Raw genomic sequence first — 12379 nt, 5'->3', positions numbered from 1 at the left:
GTGTGTGCCTTTCCAAATCATGTCCGATCAATTGAATTTACTACAGGTGGACTCCAATCAAGATGTAGAAACATCTCAAGGATGATCAGTGGAAACAGGATGAACCTGAGCTCAATTTTGAGTGTCATAGCAAAGGGTGTGAATACTTATGTACATGCAATATTTCAGTTTTTTATTTTTAATAAATTTGCAAAAATTTCTACAAAACCTTTTTCACTTTGTCATTATGGGGTTTGTGTGTAGATTGATGAGGAAAAAAAAGGAATTTAATCCATTTTGGAATAAGGCTGTAACATAGCAAAATATGGGGAAAGTGAAGGGGTGTGAATACTTTTCGGATGCACTGTATATTCTGTTCATCATCCATGCTGATCAAAATGGCTTTGTCCCCAATATATTTTCATTTTTTAACGTCAGAAGCCTAATGAACATAATGTTACCATAGTTATAGGAAGGGTTCTAAGGTGGCTGTCCTTTGCCTAGATGCAGAGAAGGCATTTGATCAGGTGCAATGAGCCTATATGGTGATGGTCTTGGAGGAATTTGGGTTTGGTAGCCAATTTGTCTCGTGAATTATAACATTGTATGCACACCCATCTTCCTCCATCCGCACAAACCAAAAAATATCAACGCCGTTCTTATTACATCGCGGGACCAACCAGGGCTGTCCCATCAGCTCGTTGCTCTTTGCAGTCACTATTGAGCCCCTTGCCATTAGTATTTAGGAATCACCCTTCTATTGAACCTATCCAGCTGGGGAATGTGGATCATCACATTTCCCTATACGCTGATGATATTGTCCTCTTCCCATCACAACCTGAGAAGTCTGTTCCTGTTTTGCTAGATCTTGTAAGGTCATTTGGTGAAGTTTCAGGATATACAGTTCATTGGCAGAAGAGTGACTTTATGTCTCTGGGTGCTGATCTTAACACTGAATTTCTGCCTAATCTCCCTTTCAAAATTACAGAGTAGTTCAGCAAAAAGACTCTAAATGAGTTTTTAAGATGAACTTTCTTGAGAAAGTGGAAAAACTGAGGGGGGGGGGCATTGAAAAATTGAGGGCCCTCCCTCTTTCTATGGTGGGCCGTATAAATGCTATCAAAATGGTTTCTCTGCCAAGATTATTTTATCTTTTTCAAAATCTACCTTTTTTTTGACAAGGTCCTATTTCAAAATCACTAGACTCAATAGTTTTGCCCTTTGTCTGGGGCTTTAAAACTCGAAGAATATCAAAAACTCATTTACATGAACCAAGAGAGATGGGTGGACTAGGACTACTGTACTTCCTCTGCATTATTACTTTCCTGGTCTATTGGCAGGAAAGTTACAATGTGACATAGTCAAGTTGTTCTCTGACATGTATGGCTGTGTGTTTGAACCTGATCCAGAGATTGCACTATTTATCAAGTCAAGTAGGTTTTATTTGTCCCCAGAGGTGCAATTGTTGTGTAGGCAAATAAATACAGTATGTAGTAAGGAGAACAAAGCCAACGAAAAGCAGTGCAACAGTAAACAGTGTTAACAGTGTTTATCAAGGTCGAGTTGGTATTACCTCTTACTATTGCACTATTTCGGGTTGTGTCTTTACCTACTAAATCACGGTGTCTCCACGCAAAGCGTTATTACGTATGGAATGGTAATCACAAAGAAAGTGATTTTAAGGCTCTGGAAGTCAGATACTGTGCCTCAGTTTAAGACAGTGTTGTGTTGTGACTCTACAAAATGAAATATGTTTAAGCAAACATACTGCTTCTGTTTTTGTCCAGTGGCACAGCTCCTTTAGCCTGTCTGGTGACCATGCTCCACTCCCAGGTGAGGGGTGACCGAGTCAAGAACAGCATCTTCTTTAAGTTGCCTGGACGCATGAGTCTCTTCACCCTCAAGGTACAGCAACCTCCAACATTATGTCTGTAATAGAACCTTGATAATTTTCCCTCATATTTTGAATCTAATTTATGATCACAATCAACAATTATATTGGCATTTATTGTAATTTGTGTACTCTACATTGTTTGGAATTGAGATATGCTACATATTCCTACATACTGTTGTGGGTCATTTTGACCTGGCGAACATTATCAAAGGATCCAAAAAGTTAACACCACACAAGAGTTAATTCCTATTGATACTAAATATTTACATCTACTAATGTGTAGGTGTAAGGCTGCATACAACAACAGCAATAACAACACCACAAAAACATGAGAAATATTTGAAAAGAACCATAACATTTGTTGTCAACTGGTTTTACGCAACAGGCTCCTTCCCTTAAACATAAATGATGATGTGGAAATTATGCCTCGTATCAGTTCAAGTGTGGGCAGGTGACGATGATTATGGACATAGTCTTTGGGCCTCATGTATAAACCTTGTGTACGCACAAAACCTTTGTGTACACAGTTTCCCCTCACACACATAGGATTTATAAAAAGTAAACGTGACTGAGAAGAACTTGAAAAACAATGTGCTTACCTCCGTGCAAACTTTGAACTGTGCATATGCACATTTTGGAGACAAAGAAGTCAGGACTCCTATTGAAAAGTTGAGAAAACACATTGGCCTTTTTGCTCAATGTATTTCTATCTGTCACAGTACCAGTGTTTTGTTTGTTTGTTTGGGGGGGGTTCCCCTTTTTCTCCCAATTGTTCTTGGCCAATTACCCCACTCTTCCGAGCCGTCCCAGTCGCTGCTCAACCCCCTCTGCCATATGGTTTCAAGCCACGAAAGAGCACCACAGATGTGATGTTTGCTTTGAGAATGTTGATGGAGAAGTATAGAGAAGGCCAGAAGGAGTTACATTGTGTCTTTGTGGATTTAGAGAAAGCATACGACAGGGTGCCGAGAGAGGAGGTGTGGTATTGTATGAGGAAGTCAGGAGTTGCAGAGAAGTATGTAGGGTTGGTGCAGGATATGTATGAGGGAAGTGTGACAGTGGTGAGATGTGCAATTGGAAAGACAGATGGGTTCAAGGTGGAGGTGGGATTACATCAAGGATCGGCTCTGAGCCCTTTCTTGTTTGCAATGGTGATGGACAGGTTGACAGACGAGATCAGACAGGAGTCTTCGTGGACAATGATGTTTGCAGATGACATTGTGATCTGTAGTGAGAGTAGGGTGCAGGTTGAGGAGAGCCTGGAGAGATGGAGGTATGCCCTGGAGAGAAGAGAAATGCAAGTCAGTCAGAGCAAGACAGAATACCTATGTGTGAATGAGAGGGAGGACATTGGAATGGTGAGGATGCAAGGAGTGGAGGTGACAAAGGCATATGAGTTTAAATACTTGGGATCAACTGTCTAAAGTAACAGGGAGTGCAGAAGAGAGGTGAAGAAGAGAGTGCAGGCAGGGTGGAGTGGGTGGAGAAGAGTGTCAGGAGTGATTTGTGACAGAAGGGTACCAGCAAGAGTTAAAGGGAAGGTTTACAAGATGGTAGTGAGACCAACTATGTTGTATGGTTTGGAGACAGTGGCACTGATGAAAAGACAGGAGGTGGAGCTGCAGCTGGCAGAGTTGAAGATGCTAAGATTTTCACTGGGAGTGATGAAGAAGGGCAGGATTAGGAACGATTATATTAGAGGGACAGCTCAGGTTGGACGGTTTGGAGACAAAGCAAGAGAGACAAGATTGAGATGGTTTGGACATGTGTGGAGGAGAGGTGCTGGGTATATTGGGAGAAGGATGCTGAATATGGAGCTGTCAGGGAAGAGGAGAAGTCCAAAGAGGAGGTTTATGGATGTGGTGAGGGAGGACATGCAGGTGGCTGGTGTGACAGAGGAAGATGCAGAGGACAGGAAGAGATGGAAACGGATGATCCACTGTGGCGACCCCTAAAAGGGAGCAGCCGAAAGTAGTAGTATATTATTGTGAATTACAATAATTGTGTATTGTAGTGGGTGAATAAAAATGTGAATAAATTCATGTACTTTTTTAGTAATTTTAGGACTTATTTTCATATTAACCCCCCCCCCCCATTTCCGCCTTTTCCTTCATAATTTTGCCAGTATACCTGTATTCTAACTCAGTGGTTCTCAACCATTTTGAGTCACAATTTCCCAGATTAATAAGCTTGGTATTCATGTCCCCGTAGCACTGGGATATTTAACGCACAACACCCTGATGCAAACACATTGTCTCATAAACTGTCTGCTTGAGGCTGTTCAGGGATTACTGTAATATAACACATGAACACATGAAAGCTACAAAACGCACACAGGCAGACCATGACAAAACTTTAGTTAGTGTTTTTATTGAAATAATGGCACCTGATGTGCACACACACTTTGTCGCTCACAAAAAAACAAAATATATTCTAAGGTAAATTATAACACTGGTATAGGTGATTTAATGTAAAAACCATTCCCCAGTCTAAAACAAGTTATTTCATGTTTCACATGGTGCCATGGAATTGCTGCCATGTGCCATGTGTCGCAAATTGTGGTAATTCACGCGCGAGTGCGTCCTACTAAATGTTAGTCTTTGATATATTAAGTATATACATTAACCTTGATGTTTAGGCCTGCACCTGCTATTAGTCTGCTGTTCTCCGTGCTGTCCTTCGATTGCCGCAACTTGTGCATCCTACTCGCGTCTTTGATATATCATCAATACACCAATCAGCCAAACATTTAAACCACTGACAGGTAAGTGATTAAGATTGATTAGCATGTAACCGTGGCACCTGTCAAGGGGTGGGATATATCAGGCAGCAAGTGAACAGTCAGTTCTTGAAGTTAATGTGTTGGAAGCAGGAAAAATGGGCAAGTGTAACGATCTGAGCAACTTTGACGAGGGTCTAATTGATGGCTAGATGACTGGATCAGAGCATCTCCAAAACGGCAGGTCTTGTGAGGTGTTCCCAATATGCAGTGATCAGTACCTACCAGCAGAAGCATCAGCCCTTGTATGTCAGCCCTCCTTGTGTTAAGATCGAATTGGGTAAAGACCTGTGAGTCTACCGAGCAGGGACACTGACTGGTAATTCCCTTTTCTACTGTTTTCTGTTGTTGCCTGCCCTCACCCACCATGTGCTGCAAAGACATTTCTGTCATTTAAGGTCATCGAAAAAAATCACATCTGTAGCAGACAATGCAACCCTGAGAACTTCTATTCACTCAGGAAAGCCTCCTCTACTCACTCCTTTATTTTTGGCTTATGGAATTGCCAATCGGCTATAAATAAACTAGAATTTATCCAAGCACTTGCTAATCTGACAGACATTCAGGTACTAGCCTGGACCAAAACCTGGATACATCCAGAATACACTGTCACACCAGCCGCACACTCTGTTGACTCTGCTTTCTCACACACACCCCATTTTGTTGGGCGTGGAGGGGTTACGGTTGTCCTCATTTCCAAAGACTTGAAATTTACTAAGCTTTCTCTGCTAAGCAACAACTCCTCCTGTGAACACCATGCAATCGTGGTTACTGCTCCTATTAAGCTATTTGTGGTTGTCATGTACCACCCACAAGGGTGTCAACTGGGGAACTTTGTAGCCGAACTAGACACGTTACTCTCAGCCATTCCTGATGATGACATATGTACCACTGATTGTCATGGGAGACTTGAATATCCATACTGACAAAGCCCAAATGACTGATTTCCTGTCTCTTCTGTCTTCTTTGGACCCCAAACAGGTCCCCACCCATCCCACACACAAGCGGGCAATACTCTTGATCTGATTTTGACTCGGAACTCCTCCACAGCAAATCTGAATTTCACCTCCCTACATCTGTCAGACCACTTTATTTTGTTCACAGCCTCCTTACTGGAACATCCACACATTTCCTTTCACCAAAACACCCGGTCCCTTACACTAACCCACCTTTCCAATAAGGTCTTGGCTTCCATGCCTCCTCATAATGAATTCTCATCGCTCCCTGTCAATGAGGATACAGACACACTCTGTTCCTCTAATGCTCGAAAAATGTTTTCTGCTTTGAACTCACTCCTTAATCAGCCTCCTTCTCCAATCTCCACTCTGCTTACTCCAGACATGTTCACCTCATACTTTACTGATAAGGATTCTGCCATCAGCAACCAGTTCTCTGAGCCTGACCAACTCTGTTGGCCGCTGCCAGCGAACAGTGCCTCACTCACCTCATTCTCCCCCCTGATCGAGGAGGCTGTCTCCAAACTTCTGCTGGACTCTCATCCCACTACCTGGCCGCTGGACCCAATACCATCCAATCTCCTACAGACAATTTCCCCCACACTTAACCCCGCAGTCACACACATCATCAACTCCTCGCTTACAACGGGTGTGTTCCCCACTACATTTAAGCAAGCTTGACCCAGCCCAGGTTGAAAACTACAGACCGGTTTCATTCCTACCCTTTCTATCAAAAATACTTGAGCGAACAGTCTTTAACCAAGTCTCTGAATTCCTTTCTGAGAACAATCTGTTCAATCTGAATCAGTTTGGCTTTAAGCGGGGCCACTCTACTGAAACTGCACACCTGTCCATAATGGAATCACTGCATTTGGCTAGAGCTGCTGGTCAATCCTCAGCTTTATTGCTGCTAGATCTGTCAGCTGCCTTTGACATGGTTAACCACCAAATCCTCCTCTCCACACTCACTGAGCTTGGCATCTCAGGATCTGCCCTCCACTGGTTCATGTCCTACCTCTCAGGGAGATCTTTTAGACTATCTTGGAGGTGAGAAGTGTCCAAACCACATGGCTTATCCACAGGAGTGCCTCAATGGTTATTGCGCGGACCCCTTCTCTTCTCAATATACACCACCTCACTTGGTGCAATCATCCGCGCCCATGGTTTCTCATACCATTGCTATGCTGACGATACCCAGCTCTTCCTATCATTCTCGCCAGATGATCTCACAGTCTCGGCACAGATATTGTCATGCCTTGCTGATATCTCTGCATGGATGAAAGAACGCCACCTTCAGCTTAATCTATCCAAGACTGAGCTCCTTGCTATCCCAGCCAGTCCATCCATACAACAGCAGATCAATATCCGGCTCGAATCAATCCAACTCATGCCCACAAAGTCTGCCTGAAACATGATTGATGACAGAAATCAGTTCAACAAGAATGTGAATAGGGCCGAACTCCAATTGGCAGTTCTTCACTTAAGGTTTGAATTTCGCTTTACAGGTTATTTATTTACCAAGTTGAATTCTCGAGCAGACAAACCATTAAATTAGCAAAATAAAAGACAAAATTGTGCAAGAATCCACCAAAACAAAACAACCGCTGATTGGAAGTCAGTTATATGTATTGGAAGTCAGTCAATATAGCGAATTCAGGGGGCAGCCAGGAATCCGCTGCAACCGGGAATCGAACCCGGATAGCTCGGACCACGGGCAACTGTACTAACCAGTCAACTAAAGGGCCTAGTGGAGTCAGTCGTTGATGCCGATATAGCCGTCTGATCGTCCAAGCCTAATTTGCAATCAACATTTACTTCATAGTGATAATTTAAAGCAAAAAAGTTGTCTACTTCCACTTTATCGCTTGAAAACACAAATCTAAAAAGTTAGACAAAAAATAATTGTTGCTAGAAGTAGAGCAAATCAAACATGACTCCATTTATTTTAACTATATATATATATATATATATATATATATATATATATATATATATATATATATATATATACACTACCGTTCAAAAGTTTGGGATCACCCAAACAATTTTGTGTTTTCCATGAAAAGTCACACTTATTCACCACCATATGTTGTGAAATGAATAGAAAATAGAGTCAAGACATTGACAAGGTTAGAAATAATGATTTGTATTTGAAATAAGATTTTTTTTACATCAAACTTTGCTTTCGTCAAAGAATCCTCCATTTGCAGCAATTACAGCATTGCAGACCTTTGGCATTCTAGCTGTTAATTTGTTGAGGTAATCTGGAGAAATTGCACCCCACGCTTCCAGAAGCAGCTCCCACAAGTTGGATTGGTTAGATGGGCACTTCTTGCGTACCATACGGTCAAGCTGCTCCCACAACAGCTCAATGGGGTTCAGATCTGGTGACTGCGCTGGCCACTCCATTACCGATAGAATACCAGCTGCCTGCTTCTGCTCTAAATAGTTCTTGCACAATTTGGAGGTGTGTTTAGGGTCATTGTCCTGTTGTAGGATGAAATTGGCTCCAATCAAGCGCTGTCCACTGGGTATGGCATGGCGTTGCAAAATGGAGTGATAGCCTTCCTTATTCAGAATCCCTTTTACCCTGTACAAATCTCCCACCTTACCAGCACCAAAGCAACCCCAGACCATCACATTACCTCCACCATGCTTAACAGATGGCGTCAGGCTTTCTTCCAGCATCTTTTCATTTGTTCTGCGTCTCACAAACGTTCTTCTTTGTGATCCAAACACCTCAAACTTGGATTCATCCATCCACAACACTTTTTTCCAGTCTTCCTCTGTCCAATGTCTGTGTTCTTTTGCCCATCTTAATCTTTTTCTTTTATTGGTCAGTCTCAGATATGGCTTTTTCTTTGCCACTCTGCCCTGAAGCCCAGAATCCCGCAGCCGCCTCTTCACTGTAGATGTTGACACTGGTGTTTTGCGGGTACTATTTAATGAAGATGCCAGTTGGGGACCTGTGAGGCGTCTGTTTCTCAAACTAGAGACTCTAATGTACTTATCTTCTTGCTCAGTTGTGCAACGCGGCCTCCCACTTCTTTTTCTACTCTGGTTAGAGCCTGTTTGTGCTGTCCTCTGAAGGGAGTAGTACACACCGTTGTAGGAAATCTTCAATTTCTTAGCAATTTCTCGCATGGAATAGCCTTCATTTCTAAGAACAAGAATAGACTGTCGAGTTTCAGATGAAAGTTCTCTTTTTCTGGCCATTTTGAGCGTTTAATTGACCCCACAAATGTGATGCTCCAGAAACTCAATCTGCTCAAAGGAAGGTCAGTTTTGTAGCTTCTGTAACGAGCTAAACTGTTTTCAGATGTGTGAACATGATTGCACAAGGGTTTTCTAATCATCAATTAGCCTTCTGAGCCAATGAGCAAACACATTGTACCATTAGAACACTGGAGTGATAGTTGCTTGAAATGGGCCTCTATACACCTATGTAGATATTGCACCAAAAACCAGACATTTGCAGCTAGAATAGTCATTTACCACATTAGCAATGTATAGAGTGTATTTCTTTAAAGTTAAGACTAGTTTAAAGTTATCTTCATTGAACAGTACAGTGCTTTTCCTTCAAAAATATGGACATTTCAATGTGATCCCAAACTTTTGAACGGTAGTGTATATATATATACACTACCGTTCAAAAGTTTGGGATCACCCAAACAATTTTGTGTTTTCCATGAAAAGTCACACTTATTCACCACCATATGTTGTGAAATGAATAGAAAATAGAGTCAAGACATTGACAAGGTTAGAAATAATGATTTGTATTTGAAATAAGATTTTTTTTACATCAAACTTTGCTTTCGTCAAAGAATCCTCCATTTGCAGCAATTACAGCATTGCAGACCTTTGGCATTCTAGCTGTTAATTTGTTGAGGTAATCTGGAGAAATTGCACCCCACGCTTCCAGAAGCAGCTCCCACAAGTTGGATTGGTTAGATGGGCACTTCTTGCGTACCATACGGTCAAGCTGCTCCCACAACAGCTCAATGGGGTTCAGATCTGGTGACTGCGCTGGCCACTCCATTACCGATAGAATACCAGCTGCCTGCTTCTGCTCTAAATAGTTCTTGCACAATTTGGAGGTGTGTTTAGGGTCATTGTCCTGTTGTAGGATGAAATTGGCTCCAATCAAGCGCTGTCCACTGGGTATGGCATGGCGTTGCAAAATGGAGTGATAGCCTTCCTTATTCAGAATCCCTTTTACCCTGTACAAATCTCCCACCTTACCAGCACCAAAGCAACCCCAGACCATCACATTACCTCCACCATGCTTAACAGATGGCGTCAGGCATTCTTCCAGCATCTTTTCATTTGTTCTGCGTCTCACAAACGTTCTTCTTTGTGATCCAAACACCTCAAACTTGGATTCATCCGTCCACAACACTTTTTTCCAGTCTTCCTCTGTCCAATGTCTGTGTTCTTTTGCCCATCTTAATCTTTTTCTTTTATTGGTCAGTCTCAGATATGGCTTTTTCTTTGCCACTCTGCCCTGAAGCCCAGAATCCCGCAGCCGCCTCTTCACTGTAGATGTTGACACTGGTGTTTTGCGGGTACTATTTAATGAAGATGCCAGTTGGGGACCTGTGAGGCGTCTGTTTCTCAAACTAGAGACTCTAATGTACTTATCTTCTTGCTCAGTTGTGCAACGCGGCCTCCCACTTCTTTTTCTACTCTGGTTAGAGCCTGTTTGTGCTGTCCTCTGAAGGGAGTAGTACACACCGTTGTAGGAAATCTTCAATTTCTTAGCAATTTCTCGCATGGAATAGCCTTCATTTCTAAGAACAAGAATAGACTGTCGAGTTTCAGATGAAAGTTCTCTTTTTCTGGCCATTTTGAGCGTTTAATTGACCCCACAAATGTGATGCTCCAGAAACTCAATCTGCTCAAAGGAAGGTCAGTTTTGTAGCTTCTGTAACGAGCTAAACTGTTTTCAGATGTGTGAACATGATTGCACAAGGGTTTTCTAATCATCAATTAGCCTTCTGAGCCAATGAGCAAACACATTGTACCATTAGAACACTGGAGTGATAGTTGCTTGAAATGGGCCTCTATACACCTATGTAGATATTGCACCAAAAACCAGACATTTGCAGCTAGAATAGTCATTTACCACATTAGCAATGTATAGAGTGTATTGCTTTAAAGTTAAGACTAGTTTAAAGTTATCTTCATTGAACAGTACAGTGCTTTTCCTTCAAAAATATGGACATTTCAATGTGATCCCAAACTTTTGAACGGTAGTGTGTATATATATATATATATATATATATATATATATATATATATATATATATATATATATATATATATATATATATATATATATATACTGTTTGTAATTAACTAATTTGTTTAAATAAATTGGTAAGAAAAAACCTCAATCTATTCTTGTCTAACAACAGTTGGTGTTGGTTGACAAATATTTTTCCTAAATCAGAAGATTTATCCACTCTTACTTGAGGTTTGGACTTAAGAAAAGCCAGCTAATTATTTGTTTTTTGCTGTTCACTACGTAATTGTTTAGAACAACTCCAACAAGATGTCTCAGCTTTTTTCACCATAGCAAGGAGCATGAAATGGTGGATGGTTTAGAATGATTGTATATTTGTAATTGTAATGGTTTCTACTTTGAACAGTGTTTTTTATTATTATTATTATTATTATTATTATTATTCTTTGCCCCTAACACACTGGTATGCTGGTGCAGAAAAATGCTCTTCAGTGGACCAAGAGTCCAACTGAATCTGAGACATCAACAGACACTGCTGGTGCTGCCACTGCCCATACAACCTGCGGAACAAGCAGCACAGCAGGCCAAGCCCTGGCCCAGCCCGGCCCCACAGATACTACGGAGCAAGAGAGCTGCGGTTCCACTGAGACTAATGCTGCTACTGCCAGCGGGGAAAATGATGGTAGGTCTGCACACAGCCAGCCTGTACAGCAATACTAAACCTGCTAACCTGCTCATCCTCATTCCAGCCTCTACTGAACTAAATCCCCGACCTTTAGAATACACTAGCTTCATGTAGCAATTTGATCACTATTTCATCAATTTGGTGTTTAATTTATTTCCAGCTCTCCTAAAAGGCTTTTCAGGCCAAAGTACTTTTTCAAACATTTTAATAAATACCACACCAGTTTCAAAAGTTTCAATACCTGCGTGCAAGTTTATCAACATTCTGCAAATTATTTGCCAATTACAAAGAAAGAAATTGCAAAGAAATCACTGAAAAAATCCACTGAACCCATATAAGTATCAAAACATAAACTGTTCGAAAGTGTCCAGTGTTACCATTCACCAGCCACATATCTTTAAGTACTCAGTCACAGACGTTAGCAGAAATCAAAGAATCTCACAGATTCTCCTAAGCTCGGGTCAGTTTTACCATCGTGCATGCTGTCTTGAGCCCATATTGGACTTCAGTGTGGCAGTTGTGGCTTTTTAAACTTATTTTAGTATATAACCCTTCACACTTCTGACCACCTTTGGATTAGGTTTCAGTAAAAAATTAAGATTCTGATTTTGATTACCTACAAGAGCATCACGTCAGTAATGGACTTTGAATAGTGCGTTAACAGGCAAGCGTGTGGCCACATACAGTGCATCCGGAAAGTATTCACGCCCCTTCACTTTCCCCACATTTTGTTATGTTACAGCCTTATTCCAAAATGGATTAAATTCCTTTTTTTTCTCATCAATCTACACACAATACCCCATAATGACAAAGTGAAAAAGGTTTTTTAGAAATTTTTGCA

General features: G+C 41.4%; 1 protein-coding gene across 1 annotated transcript in view; it reads left to right on the top strand.

Moving 5' to 3' along the window:
- The window catches only part of asxl1 (ASXL transcriptional regulator 1), a 119224-nt gene that overhangs the window by 86629 nt on the left and 20216 nt on the right, over positions 1–12379 (top strand). Inside the window, exons 3-4 of the mRNA XM_056273489.1 lie at positions 1767–1884; positions 11331–11535. Coding sequence (XP_056129464.1) covers positions 1767–1884; positions 11331–11535 — 323 coding nt within the window. The remainder of the gene's footprint in view (positions 1–1766; positions 1885–11330; positions 11536–12379) is intronic.

This window comes from Lampris incognitus, chromosome 2 (genome assembly GCF_029633865.1).
Source record: "Lampris incognitus isolate fLamInc1 chromosome 2, fLamInc1.hap2, whole genome shotgun sequence".
NCBI classification, from domain to species: Eukaryota; Metazoa; Chordata; class Actinopteri; order Lampriformes; family Lampridae; genus Lampris; species Lampris incognitus.
Note: the sequence above shows the minus strand (reverse complement) of the source record. Positions and strands in the feature narration are given on the sequence as shown.